Source organism: Leuciscus leuciscus, assembly GCF_965113295.1.
Source record: "Leuciscus leuciscus genome assembly, chromosome: 25".
NCBI lineage: Eukaryota > Metazoa > Chordata > Actinopteri > Cypriniformes > Leuciscidae > Leuciscus > Leuciscus leuciscus.
The window spans coordinates 28,123,178-28,148,554 of NC_138724.1; the positions used below are offsets into that span (position 1 = coordinate 28,123,178).

Genomic DNA, 25,377 nt, shown 5'->3' on the forward strand with positions numbered 1-25,377 from the left:
TCCTCCACCTCCCCAGCTCCACCTGCCTAGATATAGATATGTATGTCTATTTATGCGAATCTTACATGCTCACAGCAGTGGTTCTGTGTATCTGTTAGCAGTAGCGAGTCCATAAATGCTCTGCTGTAGCAGATCTAGTCCACCAAGACCACATACATTAACACTGCCATATCAATAACATGCTACAACTATTCCGAGAGTTGTCTAAAATTAACTAGCAATGAGCATTACATTTGTTAGAGAATTTATTCATCTTAGTTAACAGCTGTACAGCATTAAATACTATGATCAAATACAACTTTTAACTCTAGTAATGTATTATTAAACACTGAAATTAACATTAAGATTGATAATGCTTTACAATTAATACACTAATGTAAAAAAATGGATCCTTCTTGTAAAGTGTACCTGCTTTTTATACAAAACTTTCTTATAACAATTATATTTCTAAAGGTGAACGGACCTTTATTTCATGGAATGAATCATTCAAACATCTAAAAAAAAAATCTGTGATTGTAACCCGCACTTTAATTAAACTAAATATTATGCTGTACATTCAATAAGTAATAAACCCCTTCAGTTTTGGAGACATGAGCTCTATTCAGCCACTGCTTTCGGTTTACTCTTCCTCTCCTTGAGTTTGTCCTCCTCCTCCTCGTCCTCATCCTCGGGGTCTCCGGGAGGGACTGTAGGGGGAGACGGGGCATTGCTCACATCCGCCTCGGGCGCTGGAGAGAAAGACGGAGCGTATGAAAACACAGCCGTTATCAGTTAGTCAGAGTAAGTTGCGTCAGCTTCTTTTATACAGCGCTTTTAACAGTATAGACTGTTTCAAAGCAGCTTTACAGAGATAATAGGAAGTTACAGTAACAGAGATTGTTTAGGCTTTACATCAGCTCTAGAAGAAAGTTATTGTCCAGATAAAGTTAGTTTTGATTGATTCACTTCCGTTGCAAAGATCATTAGTTATTAACTTAGTTAATACACGACACCGTTCTCACAGAAAAACTCTACAAATTGACCTCCAAAAATTACTTGTCCCGCCTTAAAAATTCATAATACTGTTTTTTTTGTCGCTTCCGCGTATACATGTGAACCAGAATTATTTTGACAAGGTTTTATCTGCACAGAGGTAACGGGGGTTCTGCACCTGTGGTGATCTGCATGCTCTTGCTGTAGCCTGCGGCTGAAGACATGGCCTGACCCAGGGCCTGGTTGGTGCCCAGGGGCTGCTGGGAGCTGCTGGGTTTGCTGGAGGAGGAGGAGGAGGACCGGTGGCTGGTCTTGCCGTCTTTGCCTGGTTTGCTCCAGTACAGGTTCTCTCCCGCCTGAAGAGCAGTGCCTATTTTCTGAGCCATTTCAACCATCTGTGTGAGAAAGAGAAACATAATTTTTACTAATTACCAGATTGATATAATGAGGGACAGATTGGGAGAATGCAAAAATAAATAAATAAAAACTTTTTTATTATTATTTTACATTAAAAGAGGCCGTATTACGCCCTTTACAAAGTCTTGATGTTGTTTTCAGGCTCTATTAGAACTTGAATGTTGATTATTTTCCTCATATTCTCCATTGTTGCGGCTCCTCTCTTCCCAGTCTGTCAGTAACGCTCTGTTTAGTTCCGGTCTCTATGAAGCCCCTCCTTCTGAAAAGCACACTGTGCTCTGATTGGTCGGCTGGATCAGTGTGTTGTGATTGGTTGAGCGCTTCGAGTGTGTTTGGGAAATGTCCCGCCCCTAATTACCATAACCTCCAGTTTAACACACTCCTAACTAACTCAACCAGGCCCCGCCCCTTTATTCTGCGTATGAATTATTATAATGAGGAATATTGAGACGTGTTCGTACCCGGAAGAAACTCAAGACTACAATGGAGGCGTTTCAGGAGTTCAGAAACACTGACTCTGATATAGAGAAGAACTCCCGCTGGAGGGACGTTTTCATGCTCAATCACCAACATTGATGAAGATGGGAAAAAAAAAAAGCAGAATAAAACCACAAAAAAAATTTCTAAACAAAAGTTTTTAGAACTAATATATATAATAAAATGTAAAAAGAAAATTCCAGATATTGTTTCTATGATTTTTGTCACTGTATTAGAGTAATAAGAATTATATAAAAAAAAATATTCATGATGGGACATATTATGGTAAGGGCAATTTTGGACAAAGAAATGTTGAATTTTCAAGAAAAAAAATCATAATAATTATTAAAAATTATATTAAATCTATATATTATTTTCTTTTCTTCTACAGGTGTGGCCTGGACTGAGGCTCAATATGATTCACAGATTTGATCAATTTTGTGAGGATTGTGGCATCAAATCTTTAAAAGATGCCTGAGCGTTTTGTTTTGAGGCACTTTTTATTGCTCGTAAACCACATTATCCATGACCAGTTTAGTCACATTCAGTGTCAGTCATATGTTTTCTTCTTTTTGTCTCAGTGAGCAGTCGTTCAGAATTAGACTTAGGCGTCAGTACCTCAGGGTCAAACTCTGTGTTGCTGTTATTCTCAAGCTGAGCGTTGACTTTCCTCTCCATCTCCTGGTACTGGAGCAGGGCGGCCTTCTTATCGCCCTGGTTATACTGGAACACGGCAAAGTTCAGGTTCACCAGCGGGTTTGACCTGTCAGGCAAAGATTCACTCACTTAAACTCTAGTTCTGCATTAGCTCATGTACACTGCAGATTACCCAGCACAGATCAGGGTTTGAGGACATACTCATCGAACTGAACCGCCTGCTCGTACGACCTCCGGGCGTTATCCGCATCATCCAGATTGGTCAGGGCAACTGATGGAGGTCAGAGCACAAATAATCATCAAATCACATTCAACTGGACTCTCACACTTACACTGATCTTTAAGGAACATGACTTTAACAACTAATAACAATATATTTGATTAAGTGAACATTTATTATTAACAAAATCGTCACTTCCTGAGAAACTGGTGCAAAATATCCGTAATACAAAATGGAAGTCAGTGTGGCTCTTTCTCGTACACCATAAATGACTTGTGTGTCAGTGTTTGGGAACCGTTTCGCAAGTTCTGAGGGAATTAAACCAAATCAAAATGATGACAGACTTTGACTCAGGCGTTTCAGAGCCACCAAACCAACATTTGAGATGCTGCGATGTGATTGGTCCGCTGGTTAGTCCAGTTATCCAATCACATCCACTGTTGAGGCAAAGTCACAGGAATTTTTTGTTGTGCATCACAGGATTTATTTGGTAAATGAGACCCTGGATCACAAAACCAGTCAGAAGTCGCACAATATATTTGTACCAATAGCCAACAATACATTGAATGGGTCAAAATGATCGATTTTATCTTTTATGCCAAAAATGATTAGGATATTAAGATCATGTTCCATGAAGATATTTTGTACATTTCCTACCGTAAATATATAAAAAGTTTATTTTTGTGAGTGAATGCGACACAATCGAGAACATAAATGGAGAACTTTAAAGCTGATTTTCTCAATGTTTTGATTTTTTTGCCTCAGATTCCAGAATTTCAAATAGTTTTATATTATGAATATGTGAACAAATAGTTTGTTATGATATATGTCCTATCATAACAAACCATACATCAATGGAAAGCTTATTTATTCAGCTTTCGGGTGATGTATAAATCTCAATTTCAAAAAATTTACCCATGTGACTGGTTTTGTGGTCCAGGGTCACAAATGTGATTCACAGATTTGCTAAAGTTTGTGAGGACATCAAATCTTTAAAACATGCCTGAGCATTTTGTTTTGAGGCACTTTTTATTGCAAGTAAACTACACATCCATGACCAGAACAGTTATTTTGTCACGTTCAATGTCAGTCATGTGTTTGCTTCTTATCTGTACGATCTGATTGGTCCGCTGGTAAGTCCAGTTATCCAATCACATCCACTGTTGAGGCCGAAGTCACAAGTTTTTTGCTGCTCATCGAGGGATTTATTCAGTAAATGTGTTTCCATCATAGTTTACGCACGTGTTTATATCAGATAAAAAAGTTATCCGCCTCAATACGTTTTTTGGTGCACATTTTTTGAATTTATGCACATCTTGCCGTTTCCATCCAGTGTTTTTCTTTCAATGTGATATCCCAAAAATACAGTAAGTGTCTGAAAACAAAGTTTGTGATAATATTTACCGGCCAGAAGCATGTAGAGCTCGCTCATGCGTGGCCGCAGGTTAATGGCGGCGCTCAGGAAGTGGAAAGCTGATGCGTACTGTTGCATGGTGAGGTGAACCAAACCCAGATTATACAGGATCTTCCAGTCAAACGGAGACAGATAGTTGGCCCTCTTCAGACAGCTGATGGCCTGGAGGAGAGAAGCAGGACGGCCATGAAATCAACAGGGGATGAAAGGTAGAACATGCTCTAGTGATGGGCTGTGACACTCACAGCAACGTATTTCTTTTTGCCGAAGAAGCACATGCCGATGTTATTCCAGAGCGGGGGGCTCTCGGGGACAGCGTAGGCCGCTACACGATACTTGTTCATGGCCACGTCATAATCTCCATGAGTCTGCATCATGCTGCCGGCCGCGAGGATGGCCTGAACACACACACAAGGTTGGGAGAATGCAAAAAAAAAAGTTAATTTCAGCCAATATTTATAATTAGTATATAATAGTGTACGCAATTTTTAGTGAATGAGAACCAATGTTTCCATTATTTTTATCCTATATTGGAGTAATAAGAAATTGCGGTAACACTTTATTTTAAAGTGTCCTTGTTCAATATGTTACATGTACTTACCATAGTAATAACAGTAAATTATGCATAATTACATGCAACTAACCCTCAACCAAACCCTAATCCTACCCTAACCCTATAGTAAGTACATGTAGTTGCTTAATATTACTCAGTACTTGCGTAAATATATAATTACACTGTAACAATGACACCTTAAAATAAAGTGTAACCCAAATTGCAAACAAAATGTAAATATTGGGATATATAATGATGATGAAAATTACATCCAGGAACACACACACACACATTCAGTGTCACTGAAAGTGCATCCCACCTTGAAGTTATTGGGGTCGTATGTCAGAGCGTTCCCGAGGTGCTCGAAGGCTTTCTGGTATTTCGCAAGCTAATGAGAGAGAAGAATAACACACACATTTACTGTGTGTTAATGCAACCGGACACAGGGTGATGCTAGGGGTTTCTAACTGTACACCTTACATTGTCTAGCTTTTAATATAAATATATGCCATTTTATCATCCAACAGACCAACATTTAATGTGTACACACTAAGAAAAGTAAGACATTTTTAGGAATTTGAATTTGATCAAAAGAATAAGCGCTCGAGTCACAGACTCGTCCCTCACCTGCATGTACAGCAGTCCCAGCGTGGTCAACAGCTCCGTGTTCTCAGGAGAAAACCTGGAAGAGATAACCGGCAATATTTCAACCCAAAATCAAGAAAGTAGAAATTATATTTTGTTTAAAGAAAATTAGGCATGTTTAAAAACCATTGGGATCTATTAAACTCTGACATAATTATCAATGTAAAAAAGTATATGATCAATAATGCATGACAACATACGTTTTTACATTAACTCAAATATGAGTTATACAAGATTCAACTCATTTTTTAAGTCAGTTTAATGTAATTTAAGTTGAAATGACTTAAACATCCAAGTTGATTGTACTTTTTTTTTCTTTCTTTTTTTACAGAATAATTCAGGGATTCCCAACCGTTTTTAATCAGCTGACCTAAAATATTTACTTGAAGCTTGAGATTTAAAAGTTAATATTTCAAAATAATAACACATTCACATGTTCACAGTTTCCAGTATGTTGGTTAATGGTCACATTACCATTAAGGTAAACAAATAAAATGTTTTAATATGTAAAAAAAATTTACATATTAAAAAATTAAATATATATTACACATTTTTTACATATTAAAAAGTTTTATATATATTAAAATAAATATTGTCAAAAACATTTAAATTGTAAACTATTTACACAATGTACACATTTTTAGAAAAACAACTAATATTAAAAAATAATATTAAATTACACATTAAATATTACATTAATAAAGATAAAATAATTGTTTTTATTTAAAACATATTTATTAATGATTTCATTATTTACCAGCTTTTTATCAACTCACAAACCAGTTTAATATGATAACACGGATTAATATGAAAATTTCGATCATCAGTTTGTCATCAATTACTCAACAAATAACGCCTTATAATTCAATGTTTCAATTACGACATCATTAACTCTCATTGTATGGAAAAGAGCAGCGTCAACATTGAGCCAAACGTCTCCTTTTGTGTTTCATGGGAGAAAATATGTCATAAAGATATGAAAAACCATGCATTGTAAATTATGACAGAATTGTGATTATTGGATGAACTTTTCCTTCCTTTCAGCTTAATCTGACTTCAGTCGACCAATCAGATTTGAGCTACTATAATCTGATTTAAAGCTGTGCGCTTGTTAGTTGCTGTTCCAGGACTAAAGCATATTGATCCAGAAACAGGTCCTGCTCGACTGTGGTGAGTGACACACTTGAGGATGATGAAAGCGGGTCTCGGTCTCCTCCATCACGTGTGTGTACGAGCGGCTCATGCCAGCAGCGAGCTGTTATTAATTCATGCTGGCTGTGAGGCACATCTTCCCGCTATAGTGAGGTGAAGCGGGTGGAAATGTGGGATCTCTGAAAGCTCCTCTCATTACGGAGCGTCCCACTGCTGCACGTTACTAATTCATCAGCTCAGTGGGAGGGCTGCGATAATGAGGAGATCTCACACACACACACACGCTTAAAGCTCCCCGCGGTTCTCTGATATCCGAGCCAGGCTCGCAGACCGAGTGTGTGTGGACAAGAGGAGGAGAATCTTCAGAGTCATCTCCATTTCTGCTCTCCGGGAAGAGAGGAAAGTCAACAACAGTAATCAAGAGTCATCAAATCGTTGGGTTCCCGCTGAGAAAAGCAGATTAGTGATTCCTTTTGCACTTTCATTTGTTGAACATTAGAAAAAAAGTGTCTTTGCAGGAGTAGCTGACCCAAAAATAAAAACTCTGTCATTATTTATTCACCCTCAGGTTGTTTCAAACTACAAAGACTTTCTCTAAAGGAGAAAATACACAATCAATTTAAATAATAGAACATAAAGAACATAAAGTATCATAAAACATAAGGACTAGTGTCGCTGGCCATCACTGATGCCCCCCAATCACAAGAAAGAAATAAGAAATGATATTATGCTTTAAGATAATGAAGGCTATTTTTAAAAGCTTTTGCATTTCGACATTATTTTGATTACAATTATGCATTATTATTATTATTTTAATTTTTTTTAACCAGATACTCATTATCATTCTCATAATGCAAATAATAATTATTCTTAATATATACTGTAAAAATATTTTAACTGTAAAACACAGTATCTAAACTTATTTTATATATATATATATATATGTTAAAAAATAAATAAAAAATATATATGTAAAAAATAAATAAATATATATGTAAAAAATAAATATATATATATATATAAAATATATATGTAAAAAATAAATAAATATATATGTAAAAAATATATGCTTTTGCATTTCAACTTTATTGTGATTACAATTCAGCATTATTATTATTATTATTTTTTTTTTACCAGATACTCATTATAATTCTCATAATGCAAATAATAATTATTCTTAATATATACTGTAAAAATATTTTTACTGTAAAACACAGTATCTAAACTTATTTTATATATTTATGTAAAAATATATATATATATTTATATATATATTATAAAAATATTAAATTATTATTAAAATATATAGTCAAAAACATTTAAATAGTTTACACAATTTACACAATGTACACATTTTTTGAAAAACAATTAATATAAAAAAATAATATTAAATTACACATTAAATATTACATTAATAAAGATAAAATGATATTTATTATTTAAATATATTGTCAAATGTCCATATATATATATATATATATATATATATATATATATATATATATATATATATACACACATATGGATTATATATGGACATTTTTTGTGCAAAATATTGGTCTGCAACTCACGCAAAGCTCTCATATCACTGCACAAGTGATTCGGTCTACAGTTCTTATACATCTATGGTGCTTTTGCATCTTCTCCGAGGCTTGACAGTTGTTGCCTTTTGGTAGCATGGGAAGAGCAGCGGGAAGATTTAGCCTACTTCTGTTTTCCACTGAAGAAAGAAAGTCATGCGGGTTTGGCCAACATGAGGGTGAGTAAATAATGACAGTGTTTTGGTGAACTGTCCCTTTAAGGAGAAAAGACAGACTCCAGCGAGTCCTCAGGGTTTTCTTGAGATGACAAAGAGAAAGATGAAAACGAGGAGGTAGAGAAAAAGAAAAGGGAGATGTTAGAGCGGTCACAGTGAGACAGTAAATGTGATTAATTACAGCTATGAGCGCTTCACGGATCCCAGCATGCTTTGCTGCCTTGGGCGTCTTATCTGCGCCGTGGCAGAGCGACACGCTGAGAGCATCTCTAGGCGTCTGAAGTTCCTCTCTGGCAACAAAACTCTGTCTCGTACATCTTTACTCGCGCTGTGCAAAACATGACCGAAAAATATGTCGAAGTGCATTCTGGGTAAGTCACCATAAAACACTCCACGAGAGGAAAATGAAGTGTGTTTGACTCTTCAAGTCAAATGTGACGGGTGACAAAACACATGATAAAACATGTTCACGACTTCAAACCCTCATGACCTCCACGTGAACGCATGATGTTCACGCGTGAAACATATTTTGAGCGATTATGAATATGTGTTCACCAAACTTCACCGGATGCTCTCTGTGAATTTAAACTATGATGGTTTGGATAAAATGCTACTACAACAGCCCTTAAAAGTGAGGATGTGTATTGAGACGTACTCCACAGCGCTCTTGTAGACGTCGATGGCTTTCTCCGTGTCCCCCTGCAGTAAGTGGATCTTTCCCAGCATCATGAAGGTCAGATCGTGTTTATTCAGCTGTAATGCCAAGTTTAACTGCTCTTCTGCCTGCAGACACAGAGAGAACACGTTCAACACAACATCAGATGAGGACATGCCATTCAAATTCACTCAAATAAATCATATCAGGGTTCCCACGCCTTGGTTAACCTCAAATTCAAGGACTTTCCTGGTCCAATACCCTCAGATTCAAGGACTTAACCCTCTGGTCCATGTCATTTAGGGGTCACACTTGGCTCCGTCCTTTTCCTCCAGGAAAACCAATGTAATATATTTTTGTTCAATAATATTTTTTGATTATTATTTAGAATTTTGAAGGGATTTTATGATACTAAGCAATATTTATACAATATTTATGAGCTATTTTTTCCATTAGAACTAATATATATATTTTTTTTTATTATAATTTTTTTCCAATAAATGCAATATTTCACATTAAAAAAGAGTGGAGGCCTTTAAATCCATTTTTTGAAGTGAGAAAAGTGCCATCTGGAGGCGTTAAAAAATAAAAACTTGTGTAATGTCCTGTAACCGACTGTATAGCTCCCTATATAAAGGCTAGGATTGGCTTGATGGGGAGTAAATCATGGGCTAACTTTCTTTTTAAAGTGAACTACTCCTTTAATGTAATGCGTAAATGCCCGTAACTAACGTTAATAAAGCAAGCTAGTATGCATAGCCCACAAAGTGTTGGAGAAATAACACATTAGCGGACCGGAGGGAATAATATACAAAATAAATTCAAGCACTTTCAAGGACTTTTTTTATATATATTATGTTTGTTTTCAAAAACGTTCCTGGGCCTTGAAAAAAAAAAATTCTGATTCACAAACTTTCAAGGATTTCAATGACCCGTGGGAACCCTGTCAAATAAAGGCCGTTTCATCACTGCTGAATCTGGAATCTGCCATACAACCAATAAAAGTACAGTAAGAGTGTTAAATAACATACAATAATATGGTAAATATTCATAAAGATGTGACTGAACGATCTGAATCTTACACTTCTAAAGTCTTTGGTGTAGATGTAGCAAATGCCGAGATTATGGCTGATCTCCTGCAGGTAAAAATAAGCACACATTAATTCAATATTTCACATGCATCTCGATAAATTACAGGTGATTCAAATGAAAGTTCACACATTTTTTTTCTCCACACAATTTATTCAAGTCACACCAGACGAGTGGAGCAACACATTTTTTTTATAATTAAAGCGAATGGTAACTGGGGCTTGTTAAACTTCAAGAAGATTTTAAAATAAATATAACAAAAAATTTTAATAAAAATATCCAACTAACTAAAATTCACAAAAATATAAATTAATTTATTAAATCTAAATCTAAACCCTAACCACTAAATTAACAAATTTAAATTAATAAATACAATATAAACCTTGACCCTAACTGAACGATTTAAACACAAAGATACATAAAATACACACAAATATACGGTATAAACCCTGACCCCTACCTTTAAAATAAATAGATAAAATATACAGTATGAACTCTGACCCCTACCTTAGCCATTTAAATAAATAAATAAAATATACAGTATAAACCCTGACTCAAACTTGACCATTTAAATAAATAAATATTCTCACTGTATGGAAAAGAGTTGTGTTGTGTGTTTTATGGAAAAACATAACAGCATATGAGTCTGGATCAAGATAAGGCAGAGTAAATGATGAGGAATTAGATTTTTTAGTGGATTACTCATTTAAAGACACGGTTGTGTACTTACCCAGTCTTTCTGATTGAGACGTGCTGCTTCATTATAAACCTCAATGGCAGCTTTGTGCTTCCCTAATAAGAAACTAAACACAAAGTAAGCAAAGTTCATGACATAAGATAACATATTTCTGCATCAACTTCTATTCAGTTGACACTGATCCAGACCAGGTGAGCAGACACCGATCCAGACCAGGTGAGCAGACACTGATCCAGACCAGGTGAGCAGACACTGATCCAGACAAGGTGAGCAGACACCGATCCAGACAAGGTGAGCAGACACCGATCCAGACAAGGTGAGCAGACACCGATCCAGACAAGGTGAGCAGACACCGATCCAGACCAGGTGAGCAGACACTGATCCAGACCAGGTGAGCAGACACTGATCCAGACCAGGTGAGCAGACACTGATCCAGACCAGGTGAGCAGACACCGATCCAGACCAGGTGAGCAGACACCGATCCAGACCAGGTGAGCAGACACCGATCCAGACCAGGTGAGCAGACACCGATCCAGACCAGGTGAGCAGACACTGATCCAGACCAGGTGAGCAGACACTGATCCAGACCAGGTGAGCAGACACTGATCCAGACCAGGTGAGCAGACACTGATCCAGACCAGGTGAGCAGACACTGATCCAGACCAGGTGAGCAGACACTGATCCAGACCAGGTGAGCAGACACAGATCCAGACCAGGTGAGCAGACACCGATCCAGACCAGGTGAGCAGACACTGATCCAGACCAGGTGAGCAGACACAGATCCAGACCAGGTGAGCAGACACCGATCCAGACCAGGTGAGCAGACACTGATCCAGACCAGGTGAGCAGACACAGATCCAGACCAGGTGAGCAGACACTGATCCAGACCAGGGGCCTCATTTATAAAACTTTGCGTAGGATTTGCGTCAGAAGTGGCGTACGGATGAAACATAGGACGTGCGTACGCACAGAAATATTCGGATTTATAAAACCGTGCGCACGCACATCCTACGCAGTTTTCCCTTAATAAATCACAATCAATTCTAAATGTAGCGCAGCTTTTGCAGCTTCATGTCACGCCCGTAGATGCCCATAAATAGTCCGTGAAACGCCCACAAGTTAATATTCATTGATTGCGAAATCATGGCAAACACAGAGAGGAAAAAAAAAAAAAAACGTAACTTCACTCAATGTGAAGTAGAAGTTATCGTTGGCGAGGTGGAAAAGAGGAGTAAAATGTTGTTTGGAGGGCACAGTGTGGGCATTACTAATGCCAAAAAGGCACTTGAGTGGCAAAAGGTTGCAGACGGCGTAAATGCTGCAGCCTCACAGCCTCGACCGTGGCTGAAATAAAGAAGAAATGGTCGGACATCAAAGTTGAGGCAAAAAAGCGTCTAGTGCATCGCCAGAGTTGAGGCATACGTCATACGTTATTTTATCAAAAATAAAACAAACTAAAGGCATATGCATGAATACCATGATTCCGTAGCTGATGAAGAAATGTTTTACTATGAAAACAACTTTCCCCAGTGGACAATTAATACATCTATCTATTTATCTATCTATATATCTCCCTAATTATCTATCTATCTATCTAATTGCATCTATCTGCTCCGCCAGATGGACACATTGACGAGAATATCAGTTTTGTACATTATTTCGTTCTGTTTACTATATTATTTATGAGGATGAATTGCACAACATGCCAATATTATTGCAGAACATATTTCACTTTTCTTTTTGCAAATATGTGTTAATTAGCATTTCTGTTGTAATTTTCGTTTGATTTTGTTTGTTTTACACTTTGATCGATCAAACGGGTGTTTGTGTAGGCTGTTAATTGTAAGACTTGCTTTGTAAAGTCTTCATGTTATTTATGAGAGGCAGTATTGTCATTTTTTTTACACAACGGTCTAAAGTTTCACACACTTTGACACACTTTGACGTGTTTCTTCCGTCTGCCGACGGTGTCGCCATTTCTCATTTCACCCGTTTTTGTGCGTACGCCTGGGTCAGAGCTTGCGTGAAGGACCGCACATTTTCCCGTCAAGTTTGCTTTTTATAAATACCAATTATTGCGTAGAGAGCGGCGTACGCCTTCTTTTGTGCGTACGCAACGTTTATAAATGAGGCCCCAGGTGAGCAGACACCGATCCAGACCAGGTGAGCAGACACTGATCCAGACCAGGTGAGCAGACACAGATCCAGACCAGGTGAGCAGACACACCATATAAAGCATGTTTTAAACAGCACTTGTGTGTTTGAGATGGTGCTTACAGTGATCGCGCCACTTGCTTGATGTTGTCTGAGCTTTTGGGGTTGAGGATTGCACAACTCTGAAACAACTCCAGAGACTGCTGGATGTTCCCTTCTAACCGCATGATCAGAGCTGCACACACACACACACACACACACACACAACACTTATTCACCAGCACAAACTGGGACACATCACCTAGGTTTGCTTACTGCACAGTATACTGTGAGCTGCATACTCACGTTTAACGCTAGTATGTGAAACAATGTCAAATGATCTCATTACATTGCAGTGATTATTATGTTTCCAGCATGTTATATGTTTGGCAACAGTTTTTCTAACTCGAATTGATGGAGTGTGTAGCTTTTCATTACTTAAACAACCATGTATGAAGACACATCATGAACATATTCCAGGATGACAATGTCCAGATTCCTCAGGCTCAGATTGTGAGATTGTGAGGAAACATGAATAATCATTTTCACACTGAGTCTGAGTCCAGATCTTACATTCACTGAGTCTCTGGGATGTGCTGGAGGAGACTGGACTCAATAACACAAGATCTGGACCAAAAACTGATGCACCTCGTGATGGAAATAACATCACAACATTTAAAGTCTACTTTAGAAAAACTGATGCCAAACATATAACATGCTGGAAACATAATAATCACTGCAATGATGATCCAATCACACACTCTTAAGCATTTGCATATTTAAATCCAAACAGCGACTCATTTTATGTGTCCATTAAACAAATAATAAGTCAATAATATTGCTTCTGGTTCATTCGTCACACTGAGAATGAAAAGTGAAAACAATGCATTGTGGGATACATTTTTGTGTGCAATGTTCTCTGGATTTTTAGTGCACATTCTGGCAAATATGGGTATTTAATGTACAGTTGTGTGCTAATTTTACGGTACTAGACCATTTTGAACATTTGAGACATGATCTGCAAGTCAAAATAATCAAACATTTATTCAATATTTCACAAGCCCTAACCCTAATTCAACTCAAATTAAATGATAAATGTGAAGCCTAAGAGTTATAGTCTGACCGTTAGAGTCGGTTTACTGTGTGTTTTTCACTGACCTTGTACATACACAGCATATTCACACATGCCTTGAGTTTCATGCAGCTGTTCTTTAATAATGGCCTGAAATCAGAAGGAACACACATCAACTCAGTTTATTAAGAGTATTCTACACTGCCTCTCTGGCTCTGTAGGACGCTCAGCTTTTACCTTGCAGGTCTCATAATCTTTGCGGATGTAATGCAGATGTATAAGCCAGTTTCTCCTCTCCAGAATCGGAAGTTCAGGAGCTGCAGACAGAAGAAAAATCAATGTATATAAGCTTGTAACAATACAAAAGAGCCTTGGCGCTTCTGCAGGATCTCAATGTTCACTTTTCTTCATCACGTTTGAAGTCTAAGCGTGTTTGAATTTGTCTGTCTGACAAATGTTTTGCTTGTATAATGTGTTTGCGCAACCTTTCCTTGATATTTCCTATCTAATGCAGAGACATTTTAAAGTGTGACTTTAACAGAGTTCTTTTTTTGGGCCAAAGATTAAAGAGAGGAGCCTGTTTCCACATAAAAAGCCGTTTCATCTTGTGTAGGACATTAACGGGACTAATCTTGAAAATGCAAATATCAAAGGCGGCATTGAAAATCTGCAGAAAAGAGGGCAGAGAGGCGTGCTGTGAGACGCAGCGGTGTCTTCTCGCAACGGGGGGCCACACAAGACTCATCCCAAATCCAGCGGGCCCCCGAACAAAAGGAGCCCGTCCGCTGTGACATGCAGCGTCTGCATCTTTCTCCTCTTGCTTACAAGCCCCCCCTGGCAAAAGCTGATCTCAATCCGTTCTATTCCTGGACAGACTTTTCCCTCTGAGCCATAATCCTCTTCACTGAGAATACAGGCAAACAGCGCCACCCACAGGATGAATGGATTCAGTGGCGTCCAAAAGTGGAGAACCCTGAAAATGCTTCCGTTTTGTTTCGCATTACTTTATCATTTAAAACTGTATTTTAAAATGACTTAATGTATATAGAGCTTCTTACCTTTCTTTGGACGAGGTTTCTTGAGGTCTGTGGCCACAGGCAGCTGCACATCCTACTCACAGAAAAGAAGAAATATGTCAGTTACACTGTATTTTTTTAGCTTTACAGTGCAATTATACATTTAAGTAGTAATATAAACTAAGTGTACTTACTCCTAAGTAAGGGTTAGGGTTAGTTGCAAGTAATTATTCTTAATTTAGAGTTATTACTATAGTCTCTAACGTACATGTGTAACAAGGATACTGTAAAATAAAGTGTTACCAATATGTCAACACAATCAATCAAATCATGTGTGCTGGAATTCATTTTATTTTGTCTTATTGTTGTCGCACTTTGACTGCTGACAAATATTATGCATTTGATATTTAATTTTCTGTCAAGAGAAGTAATGAGAATAATTCTGGCGTAATATTTTTTTAGAAAATGAAGAGACAGCGTAACAAATGTATACATTATTTACAATTACGTCAATTTCCTTGCATTACAGTAATGACAGTTTGATTGTCAAGACAGAAACAATTCAATAAATCTTAATGGTCCCAAAACAGACTTTTTTTTTTTCTTTATTTAAAATATAAGGTTATTTTGATTTTAAAGCAAGTCTTTTTTGACAGGCTTTGGTTTTCCAGATTCAACGAAATATGAATAAAATACAAGCTAACGTTACTTTTGTTATTTAAAATGTCGATCTTTCAGATTGTTTTCTCTTTGGAGATATAACGTTAATTAATCTGACGAGAAGGTAAATAACGAATAGATAGAAATTACAGACTACCATTAACCACCATAAAGAAGATCACTGTTCATATTAAAGGTATTAAATGCAAGAGATTTTGTAATTTAATGAAAATATTCATCATTTCTCACCGTTTTCATCGCATCGTCCGCCATCACGCTCCTTTCCTCATCACTTCCGGCGGACGCTTCTTTCTCTATGGCAACACCGCGACCACGTGACATGACATATATAATAAACATTTACTTCAGCGTACAAACCTGGCACAAACTATAGATATATATAATCACTGGTGAGGGTTTGCACGTAGGCCTATACGTTGAGCATACATCATAAAAAGACAAATTGAAACAAAAAGTCTAAGTCAAAGTATAGATTATTAGTTTAATTCGGAAAAAAGTGTGCAAAATACACAAAGGAGTTATTTTCATCCATTTCTCAGAGGGTAAATAACAAAATACAGCCATGTGGAAGATTAGAGACCATCTGACTAACACAGTTGATTTACTCATCATCATCAGGGATGTAAAATGTCACATTTAGCACGATCCAGTAACGTTTGATTGACCACTTCATATTTTACAAATTGGATTGTTAAAGACGCATTTAATGGCCATAATATTTGATATATTTAACCAATGTTATGTTAACTGAACACAAACAAACAAAAGGACATGGTGTATGGATAAAATCTGGTTCCTTTATACATTTGCATAGATTGTAAGCACTAACTCTATAATCTAATACAGACAACAGGCTTCTACTGCTTGACAATATATGTAACTTTTCAGGGTTTGGGTCTAAAAGCACTTAAACATGCTTAAAGTGAAAGCAGCCCAACAGATGGATATATTTTTTGTTTTACCTTGTAATCTGACATTGAATTTAGCATCTTAAAGTCTGTAAACTTCAGGACTGTAGGATTTAGTTCACATATGAAGATTGAATTTGGCCCTATTAGTACAATCCAGTCTCAGCATCACAGTCTATATTATTGATCCAGGAACAGCTTGAACTTTTCCATATAACCCTGTAAATTGATCCCAGATTTTCCTCTCTCAGTGAGGTTAAATTCCCTGATTGACACTCATTGTTTGAGTGATGATTGAACAATGAGGTAAATGTTGGCAGTGTGATGGACGAGTATCAGAGGAGCGAGGTAAAGTTTTTCAGCAGGAGGGGTTTAGCGATCTCCAGGATGTCCAGGTTGGGGTCCAGCGATCTGCCCAAACCCTCCAGGACCATGATGGCAAACACCATAGATGCAAAATTACTCTCCAACTTCACCTGCCATGAGCAGAGCAAAACACACGTCACTTAATACTTAAAGTCCTCCTGTGGTGAAAATTCAGCTTTTAATGTTGTTTATATGTCTATGTGGTGTTTTTAAAATGCTTTAAGACAAACCATGTGCAAATTCATAAGTCGACAGCATTGCTGAGTATTTCCTCCTTAAAACTGCAGTGAACCAAAGACAGTCTCAAAAACACGCTTTGAAATCGCTGGTGTTTCTGACGTCACAAACTACCTTGTAACCAATCAGATCAACGTGTGATCGTCAACGAGTGGATCTCTGAGCTGAGTGAGTGAGTGGAGGCGGGGCTCATTTGCATATTCATAGAACCACGTATACTAAATGAGTCAAGGGTGTCCAGTAGTTACATTCAAGCTATTTTAAGGCATGAAGAATTATTTTTTTGATAGCAGATTTAGACAGTTGTAATGCAATAATTTTTAGATTGAGTAATTAGTACAGTAATCTGATTACACTGTTGAAGATGTATTATTTTTACAGATCTACTAACTTCTGCTAACAACAAATGATGCAAAAAGTTTAAGTTCGGAGTAATTTAACATCATGTAAAAGCGGCGTCTCTCACCTTGTGATGGATCAGTAAACCAAAGACTCGCGACAGCAGCTCGGACACCTGAATCTAGAAAACAACACATACTGTGTGAAACACAAGGCATGTAAAGCAACATTTCAATCCCAGCAATACTGAAATCTCTCAGCAGAGATTATATATAGTGGTCGTTCGAAATGAGTTTTAATGCTCGATACACATGTCTAGAGGGATATAATGCTGCTGATGAATAAAATGTAATGCCAGCAAATTAGATGTACATGAACATGCTTACACAAGATTTACACACACAAAAAATCACTAAAATAATTCAAGACAAAAAAGTGCTTTATATTTTGGACACTATTTCGAAAAACCGCTTCTGTTAAACAGCGAAATATCATAAGAATAAATAGATAAAAACACTACTAGTCAAAAAAAGAACAGCATTTATATGGAATAGAATCTTTTGTAACATTATAAATGTCTTTAGTGTCACTTTTGATCAATTTAATGCATTATTACTGAATAAAAGTATTAACTACTATAAGGAAAATGTATTATCCCAAAGTTTTGAATGATAGTTTGTCATGGTTTCACAAAAATATGAAGCAGCACGACAGTTTTCAAAACTGATAATGATCAGAAATGTTTCTTGAACAGCAAATCATCATATCAGAATGATTTCTGAAGGATCATGTGACACTGAAGACTGGAGTAATGATGCTGAAAATTCAGCTTTGATCACAGGAATAAATTAAATTTTATCAGACATTCACATAGAAAACTGTTATTTTAAATTGTAATAATATTTCACTGTTTTTACTGTATTTCTGATCAAATAAATGCAGCTTTAGTAAACAGAAGAGACTTCTTTCAGAAACATTAAACATATCATAATCAAAGTTTTGCCAACACAGATCTATAATGAATTATGGTGTGAGGTGTGTGTAACTCCGAACCTTTCCCAGGGAGAGCGTGTCACTGAGCGCATGATCCACTAGTTCAGCCATTTCCTTCTTGAAACGCGTCACATCCTGGCACTCGTTGGCGCGGGCGTGATGAAGGATCAACTCTGCAACTCGCTCGCCCTGGCAACACAAGGTCATGAGGTCAACATTTAGTCTTTATTAACTAAAACTAAAGGCTGGAATACACTACATGACTTTTAAATAATACTAAAATAACATTGATGCCAACTTTAACAAACACATCTTCAGCATTTCAGGATGGCTCAGTACATTCACACTGAGTGCTGTCGATGTAAGAAGCACATGTGTCCTTCACCTGCTTGAGAACGACAGCGGTGAACACGTCTCTGAAGTTACGCTGATCCGCTGAGCTGAGCTGCGCCACGATGCCCGCGTCCAGAAGCACCAGCTGCAGGCCCGGAGGAGCCGGCCTCATGCTCACCACCACCGTGTCCCACAGGTCCGTCAGGGTGGCCCTGTCCTGGGGTCCCTCTCCTCGCACACCCTGCACCAGGATGTTCCCGGGATGGAGGTCCCCGTGGACGAAATTATCCACAAACACCTGCCAGAGACGAACACAAGTTAGACAGACTCCAGTGTGAAGGCCCGTTCCAATGATGAGAACTATAAAGATAACGACAAAGATATAACTCTAAACTTCGTTCTAAGAATGAATAAGTTTGATTAATAAATAATAAATAACTAGTAATTTAAGCACATTCCTCACATTCTTTCAACTTAAATTCAAAATAACTCACAATTTCATGCATAAACCCTTTTAATTCAGCTCAAAATATCTTACATTGGGTGTCTTTGCCGACCTCTTGTGGAAAAATAATAATATAACATGATATTTCATGACTCTAGATGGCCTTATAGCTCTATATGGAGCAAATGAGCTGTTCCGCTGGGTCCTAAAGTCAGTTTCTCTTCAGTGTGCATTCAGATACACATGTAGACATTATAAAATAAATGTTTTAGTAAAGTTTTTGCATTTTTAGTTTGAATTTTGAGCATTTTTAACACTTTTCTATGTGTACTGAAGCTTTCCTCGCATCCCATTCATTCCTAAGGGGGTCAAATTGACCCGCGACTGAAGGATTTGTTACGTTTTTAAATTTCAACCACAAAATCCTTGCTTCCATTCAATTTTTTTTGTGTGTATTCGTGGTTCAAGTGCGACAAAAGTCCTGGGGTCTTGGATCCCTCTGATGAACACTCAATTATTAAAATTTTTACAAAAATGAGTTTCGGGGTCAAAATGACCCGAGGGAAGGCGGCAGACAAGCACGTGCTTAGAATAAACAGAACGATATCGTCCGCTGGTGTGGACGCTAATATAGTTATCTCTCTTGGTGTGACCGGGCCTTAATAGCACACAAAACTAATCTGGTGATTGCTTAACTAACCATTTTCAAGAGAAGATCGACACCCATCCTGGCGATTCTCTGCTTGATTCCTGCTGGGACGTCAGAGCCCATGTACTTTGAGATGGGTTCACTCTCCTGTGCACAAAATACAGCGTTAGTGAAATAAAATAGATCGCGCAATATTAAAATGAAGCCATTTTTACCTCAAACGTTTCTACCAGCACAGTCCTTGTGACGAACGGTCTGAGGGGTGTCGGGAACTTCACGTATTCCAGATCTTTGAAATTCTTTTGGAACTTTTCCATGTTTTGGGCCTCAAACCGAAGATCGATCTGCACCAAAAAGGATGTTAAAGCACAAAAACATGTGAATGTTTTAGTTATTTTAGTATCATTGAGACACTATTATAGTGTGGCGGGTACGTAATCTGATTACTTTTTCCAAGTAACTAGTAAAGTAACACATTCCTTTTAAAGTTAAAACAAACTTTTTCAAATAAGTAACTTTGTTTTCTCATTTAACGTCTGACGCTTCTCCTGTTCCCCATGTTGAGAGAAATCAGGAGTAAGTGCGATTGTGTGCGCTGTGTAAATATAATGGTTAATGTAGCTCTAGACTAACGTGAACGTGCATTTACTCATCTCACTTGCACAAAAACAGATTCAGTATTAAAAACAGAGAAATGCAAACTCAGAATATTACATAACCTGCAATAATTAAATATGTTCAATTACACAAGTATACTTTATGCATTTAATCTCACTTTATTAATTACTGATTAATCAGTAATTAATCCAATTCAACCATATGAATAAGAAATTAACACAATTAGTTACTTTTGTAGGGTGTAACGCAATAGTGTAACGCATTACTTTCCACAACACTGACTATTTTTTTTATTAGTATTTTGAATGAGTTTTTAATAAAATTAATTTTCTATTTCATATTGATTTTAGTTCACGTTTTAGTACTATTCTTGTTTTTCATTTTTATTATTATTTTTTTTAATATGTCATATAGTTTTTATTTATTTTATTTCACTTTTAGTTATTACAGTACAAGTTAAAGTTAAATGGAAATGAAAAATGTTGCTTTGGCATTTAGCTGAAATAAGTCGTTAAAGTCGGCATTAAATCAAAATCGACCCTATTTACTTTGTTAGTGCACATTACTAGTCTTGTGGAAAACAATTAATCTGTGCAAGTTAATCCACCAAAAATATTGTCTTCATAATCTTTAATCAAAATCTGAAAATGTACTTCCCCTCTGATGTCATCAGTTGGAATGGAACGCCTACATTTTCTAGATCCAATCAATTCCCAGCAAAAAATAAGCCACGCCCTCTATTTTTCTTATTCAGTATTCCGTTTCACTCTGAAAATACGTCACAATACTGAAGTAAAGCCGGTTGCAACTTCCGGTTCACCCTGACTTTAACATTTATTTTATTTCAAGCAACTAAAATTATTTTATGGTTTTAGATTAGGTTAAATGCCGTGAAGGAACGTTCTCCATAAAAGCATCAGTACCTGTTTGGTCATGAGCTTCTCAAATTCATCTACAATCTCAGGCAGGCTGAGCCACTTGATGCCGGGCAAACAGTTGAGGAATAAACTTCCAGCTTTCATTAGGATCAGATCGATCTGCACCTGCCGTCTTATTCCTGGATGAAGAACCTGGGAGAAGAAAAAAACAATAATGATCATATTAAAAATCCCAATAACAACAGAAAAAAAAGGACAAAAAACACGAACCAATAAAAAAACAATAAACCCATGAATAAATATAAACAATAAATGTATATATTATATTCCAGCACACTATTATAGGTGTTTTTTGCTGGTCTACCACTCCACACCAGCTAACCACTGAAACATGGTCATCCCTAGATAGGGCCAAAAAACTCAATCGCATCCTACATCATCCTTTGACTAGTCTTTTTTATTCACTGAAAAGATATTTTTATTTTAAGTTAAGATTGAATACATTTTTTTTAGTTTATAAGAAAATTAATGGTGTAAATTAGTAATTGAATACCAAACAGGATAAGACTGAAATGTTGACTTAAACTTCAAGATCTGCAAAAACAATCTCAGAAGAATACAACTAAAAAAGAAATGTAATTTAAAAACCTATTTTACCTTGATAATCTGATGTATTTCTGAGAGAAAATAGTTTACAAAAAAAAAAAAAAAAAAAAAAAAAAAAAAAAGATGAAATAAAATGTTAAGATGAAATAAAATGAGCTTAATTAAATTTCATCAGATTATTAAGGTAAAATGGGTTTTTAAAATGACATTTAATGTTTAGTTGTTTTACCCTGAGAAAAATCTTTTGGTATATATATATACAGTACAGGCCAAAGGTTTGGAAACATTACTATTTTTAATGTTTTTGAAAGAAGTTTCTTCTGCTCATCAAGCCTGCATTTATTTGATCAAAAATACAGAAAAAAAGTAATATTGTGATATATTATTACAATTTAAAATAATTGGTTTTCAATTTATTATACTTTAAATTATCATTTATTTCTGTGATCAAAGCTGAATTTTCAGCATCATTACTCCAGTCTATCACATGATCCTTTAGAAATCATTCTAATATTCTGATTTATTATGAGTGTTGGACACAGTTCTGCTGACTAATATATTTGATGAATAAAAGGTTAAAAAGAACTGCATTTATTCAAAATAAAAAAATATTTTCTAATAATATAAATCTTCTTTACTATCACTTTTTATCAATGTAACACATCCTTGCTGAATAAAAGTATTGATTTATTTCAAAAAAAGAAAGAAAAAAAATTACTAACCCCAAATGACTGACCAGTAGTGGATATTGTTGTTACAAAAGATTTCTATTTTTAAAACATTTGCTTCTTTTTTTTCTTCTTTTTTTTTCTTCATCAAAGTATCCTAAAAAAAGTATCACAGGTTATGAAAAAATATTAAGCAGCAGAACTGTGTCCAACTTTGATAATGAATCATCATATTAGAATGATTTCTAAAGGATCATGTGATAGACTGGAGTAATGATCCTGAAAATTCAGCTTTGCATCACAGAAATAAATGATAATTTAAAGTATAATAAATTGAAAACCAATTATTTTAAATTGTAATAATATATCACAATATTACATTTTTTTCTTCTGTATTTTTGATCAAATAAATGCAGGCTTGATGAGCAGAAGAAACTTCTTTCAAAAACATTAAAAATAGTAATGTGTCCAAACTTTTGGCCTGTACTGTATATATATATATATATACCAAAATATTACATTTTACATTTTACATTTATTCATTTAGCTGACGCTTTTTATCCAAAGCGACTTACAATTGCTATATATGTCAGAGGTCGCACGCCTCTGGAGCAACTAGGGGTTAAGTGTCTTGCTCAGGGACACATTGGTGTCTCACAGTGGATTCGAACCCGGGTCTCTCACACCAAAGGCATGTGTCTTATCCATTGCGCCACTACCACCCCTTTATATTTTTTCTCAGGGTATAAATGTCATTTAAAAAACCCATTTTACCTTAATAATCTGATGTATTTCTGTGTGAAAATATGGTATACAAAAATAAAGATCAGAAGATTCACTGGGAATTGTCCAGAACATAAAAATACTCCAATTAATCCAGATGATTGGAGGTGACGAGTTTGAAACATAAGAAAATAAATATGATCTTGATTCTTTACCTTAATGGCCACGGGTATCAGACGCTCTTCCTCAGGGTGTTCACCTGGACCGGGTCTCTCTCCAGAACCCCTGTTCTTTACATCCACCGTCTCTTCCTCATCTTTATTCATCTCCCAGAGGTCACTCAAAGCTCCTCCCAGTCCAGGGATCTCCCAGGCTTCCAGGAGATTCTTCTTCCCCAACTCCTCCACCAGAAGCTGGAACGCCGGATCTTCAACACTCGCCACTTTGGCTTTGGCCCGGTACACCTGTGCCACGCATCCCGACCCCACAGGCTCCTTACTCTCAAACACAAACATCTGCCTCCATCCTTCCCCAAACGCCCTCCTCAGACACAGCTTGGTGTGAATCCAGGGATGGGGCTTTACTCGCACATGAAGCCTTGAGAAGCGGTCGCAGAAGTCCTGCGAGAAGAGGTCCCGTCTGGTGCTGGCCCACTGGCCCAGTTTGATAAAGGTAGGTCCAGATGTCTCAGTGACCCAAAGTAGTGCGTCCAACCAGCGGGACGCCCAACGGTGTGATAGTAAAGTCAGGGGATACAGAAGCAGAAGGGGACTGAACTTCAGATAAAGCACCAGGGCACGGAGTCCCAGACGCAAGACGAACACTAACCTGTGGATTTGCACTCGGGCGATTGACTTCCTCTCTGTGGGTCGGTTCTGATGGACCGATTCCTGGCCGGAGGCGTAAGTGACGCCACATGCAGTCCAACAGAACAGTCCCACTTTGGGGGTTTGAGATAAAAGACGAGTACCTTTAAGAAGAAAGACTCTACGGGACGGGATTCGAACCGATACCCTGTGCACAATGCAGCTGAAGTTCTGGAACAGGCGCTTTGTGCAGAATGCAGACATTATTGATACAGTTGCTATTATTATTATTATTATTATTATTGTTTAGGCATTCATGTAGTTCACATGCAATTTATAGCAGTTATTTTCAGATTTTGATCAGGCAATGATTAACAAACATTCACCTTTACAAATGGGGAATTATGTAGTGCAAAAATCTACATGCACAGCAATGAAAAACCTTTATATCTACGATTAAGTTATTAAATCATGAACAGAAAGATTTAAAAGCTGCAAATACATATAACACGTGATCAAATGCATGCCTATTCTTTTTGTCCTGTATTTGTTCGCTGACAGAGCTCTAATGTAGTGCTGTTTAGACAATTAACACTGTACCTCCACATTTCAACACGAACTCAGATGAATTCATTCAAGTATTGGTTATGAAATGTTGCTCCTCTTCTCGGGTCCGGCTGATAAATCCCTCCGTGTGACTCTTCTCAACATTAGTTCCGCGCTTCAGTGGAAATGGAAAAGATTGGTTGGTCTATTGATTAGTAAAGTACAAGTTATTTTTTAAAAGTCAGTAAATCATCAGCTCAGCAATAATAAACACAAGATAGTACGAAATGTAGGTATTCTTTGTTACGTAAAATGTAAAATACGAATTAACAAACACAGTAAAGAAATACATTTATTTTTTTATATAAAATATATTATTTTATTGCAGTTTTGTTTATTATTGTCCTATATTTGTATATGTATTATATATATATATATATATGTTATATTTTATATTAATATATTTATTTTAAACGTTTGTTGTTGTTATTATTATTATAGTGGTTGTTATTTATATTAGTAATTATGTATTACCTCTCCTGTAGTATAAATGTGATATTTTCAAGATTAATAAATGACACTTTATTTCTTAATCT

The 25,377-nt window shown here is 36.6% G+C and overlaps 2 protein-coding genes across 2 annotated transcripts; both read right to left on the reverse strand.

The window, feature by feature from the left end:
- Nucleotides 1-508: 508 nt before the first annotated feature.
- bbs4 (Bardet-Biedl syndrome 4) lies at nt 509-15,978 on the reverse strand. The gene is made up of 16 exons (XM_082160674.1): nt 15,895-15,978; nt 15,028-15,079; nt 14,207-14,286; nt 14,056-14,119; nt 12,982-13,093; nt 10,738-10,810; nt 10,001-10,054; nt 8,919-9,046; nt 5,338-5,392; nt 5,030-5,098; nt 4,403-4,555; nt 4,148-4,319; nt 2,725-2,794; nt 2,485-2,629; nt 1,151-1,367; nt 509-728 (listed from the first exon to the last, which is right to left on the reverse strand). The coding sequence occupies exons 1-16, from the start codon at nt 15,916-15,918 to the stop codon at nt 598-600; spliced, it is 1,599 nt and encodes a 532-aa protein (XP_082016800.1). The 5' UTR covers nt 15,919-15,978; the 3' UTR covers nt 509-597.
- A 155-nt stretch (nt 15,979-16,133) lies between these two features.
- Nucleotides 16,134-24,932, reverse strand: adck2 (aarF domain containing kinase 2). Its single transcript, XM_082160673.1, has 8 exons — nt 23,645-24,932; nt 21,478-21,624; nt 20,152-20,280; nt 19,988-20,083; nt 18,895-19,140; nt 18,570-18,698; nt 17,644-17,697; nt 16,134-17,050 (listed from the first exon to the last, which is right to left on the reverse strand). Exons 1-8 carry the CDS (start codon nt 24,497-24,499, stop codon nt 16,910-16,912), a joined length of 1,797 nt encoding a protein of 598 aa, XP_082016799.1. The 5' UTR covers nt 24,500-24,932; the 3' UTR covers nt 16,134-16,909.
- Nucleotides 24,933-25,377: the final 445 nt, after the last annotated feature.

What these genes read in the sequence shown, in the direction of transcription:
- adck2 (XM_082160673.1), bottom strand. Translation starts at nt 24,499, where the DNA reads ATGTCTGCATTCTGCACAAAGCGCCTGTTCCAGAACTTCAGCTGCATT. An exon ending in TGCTGGTAGAAACGTTTGAG is followed by an intron (nt 20,084 to 20,151) that starts GTAAAAATGGCT and finishes TTTTGTGCACAG; the next exon opens with GAGAGTGAACCCATCTCAAA. An exon ending in TCGATCTTCTCTTGAAAATG is followed by an intron (nt 19,141 to 19,987) that starts GTTAGTTAAGCA and finishes CGTCTCTGGCAG; the next exon opens with GTGTTTGTGGATAATTTCGT.
- bbs4 (XM_082160674.1), bottom strand. Translation starts at nt 15,918, where the DNA reads ATGGCGGACGATGCGATGAAAACG. An exon ending in ACGACCCCAATAACTTCAAG is followed by an intron (nt 4,556 to 5,029) that starts GTGGGATGCACT and finishes GTGTGTGTTCAG; the next exon opens with GCCATCCTCGCGGCCGGCAG. An exon ending in CAGGCGGTTCAGTTCGATGA is followed by an intron (nt 2,630 to 2,724) that starts GTATGTCCTCAA and finishes TTTGCCTGACAG; the next exon opens with GTCAAACCCGCTGGTGAACC.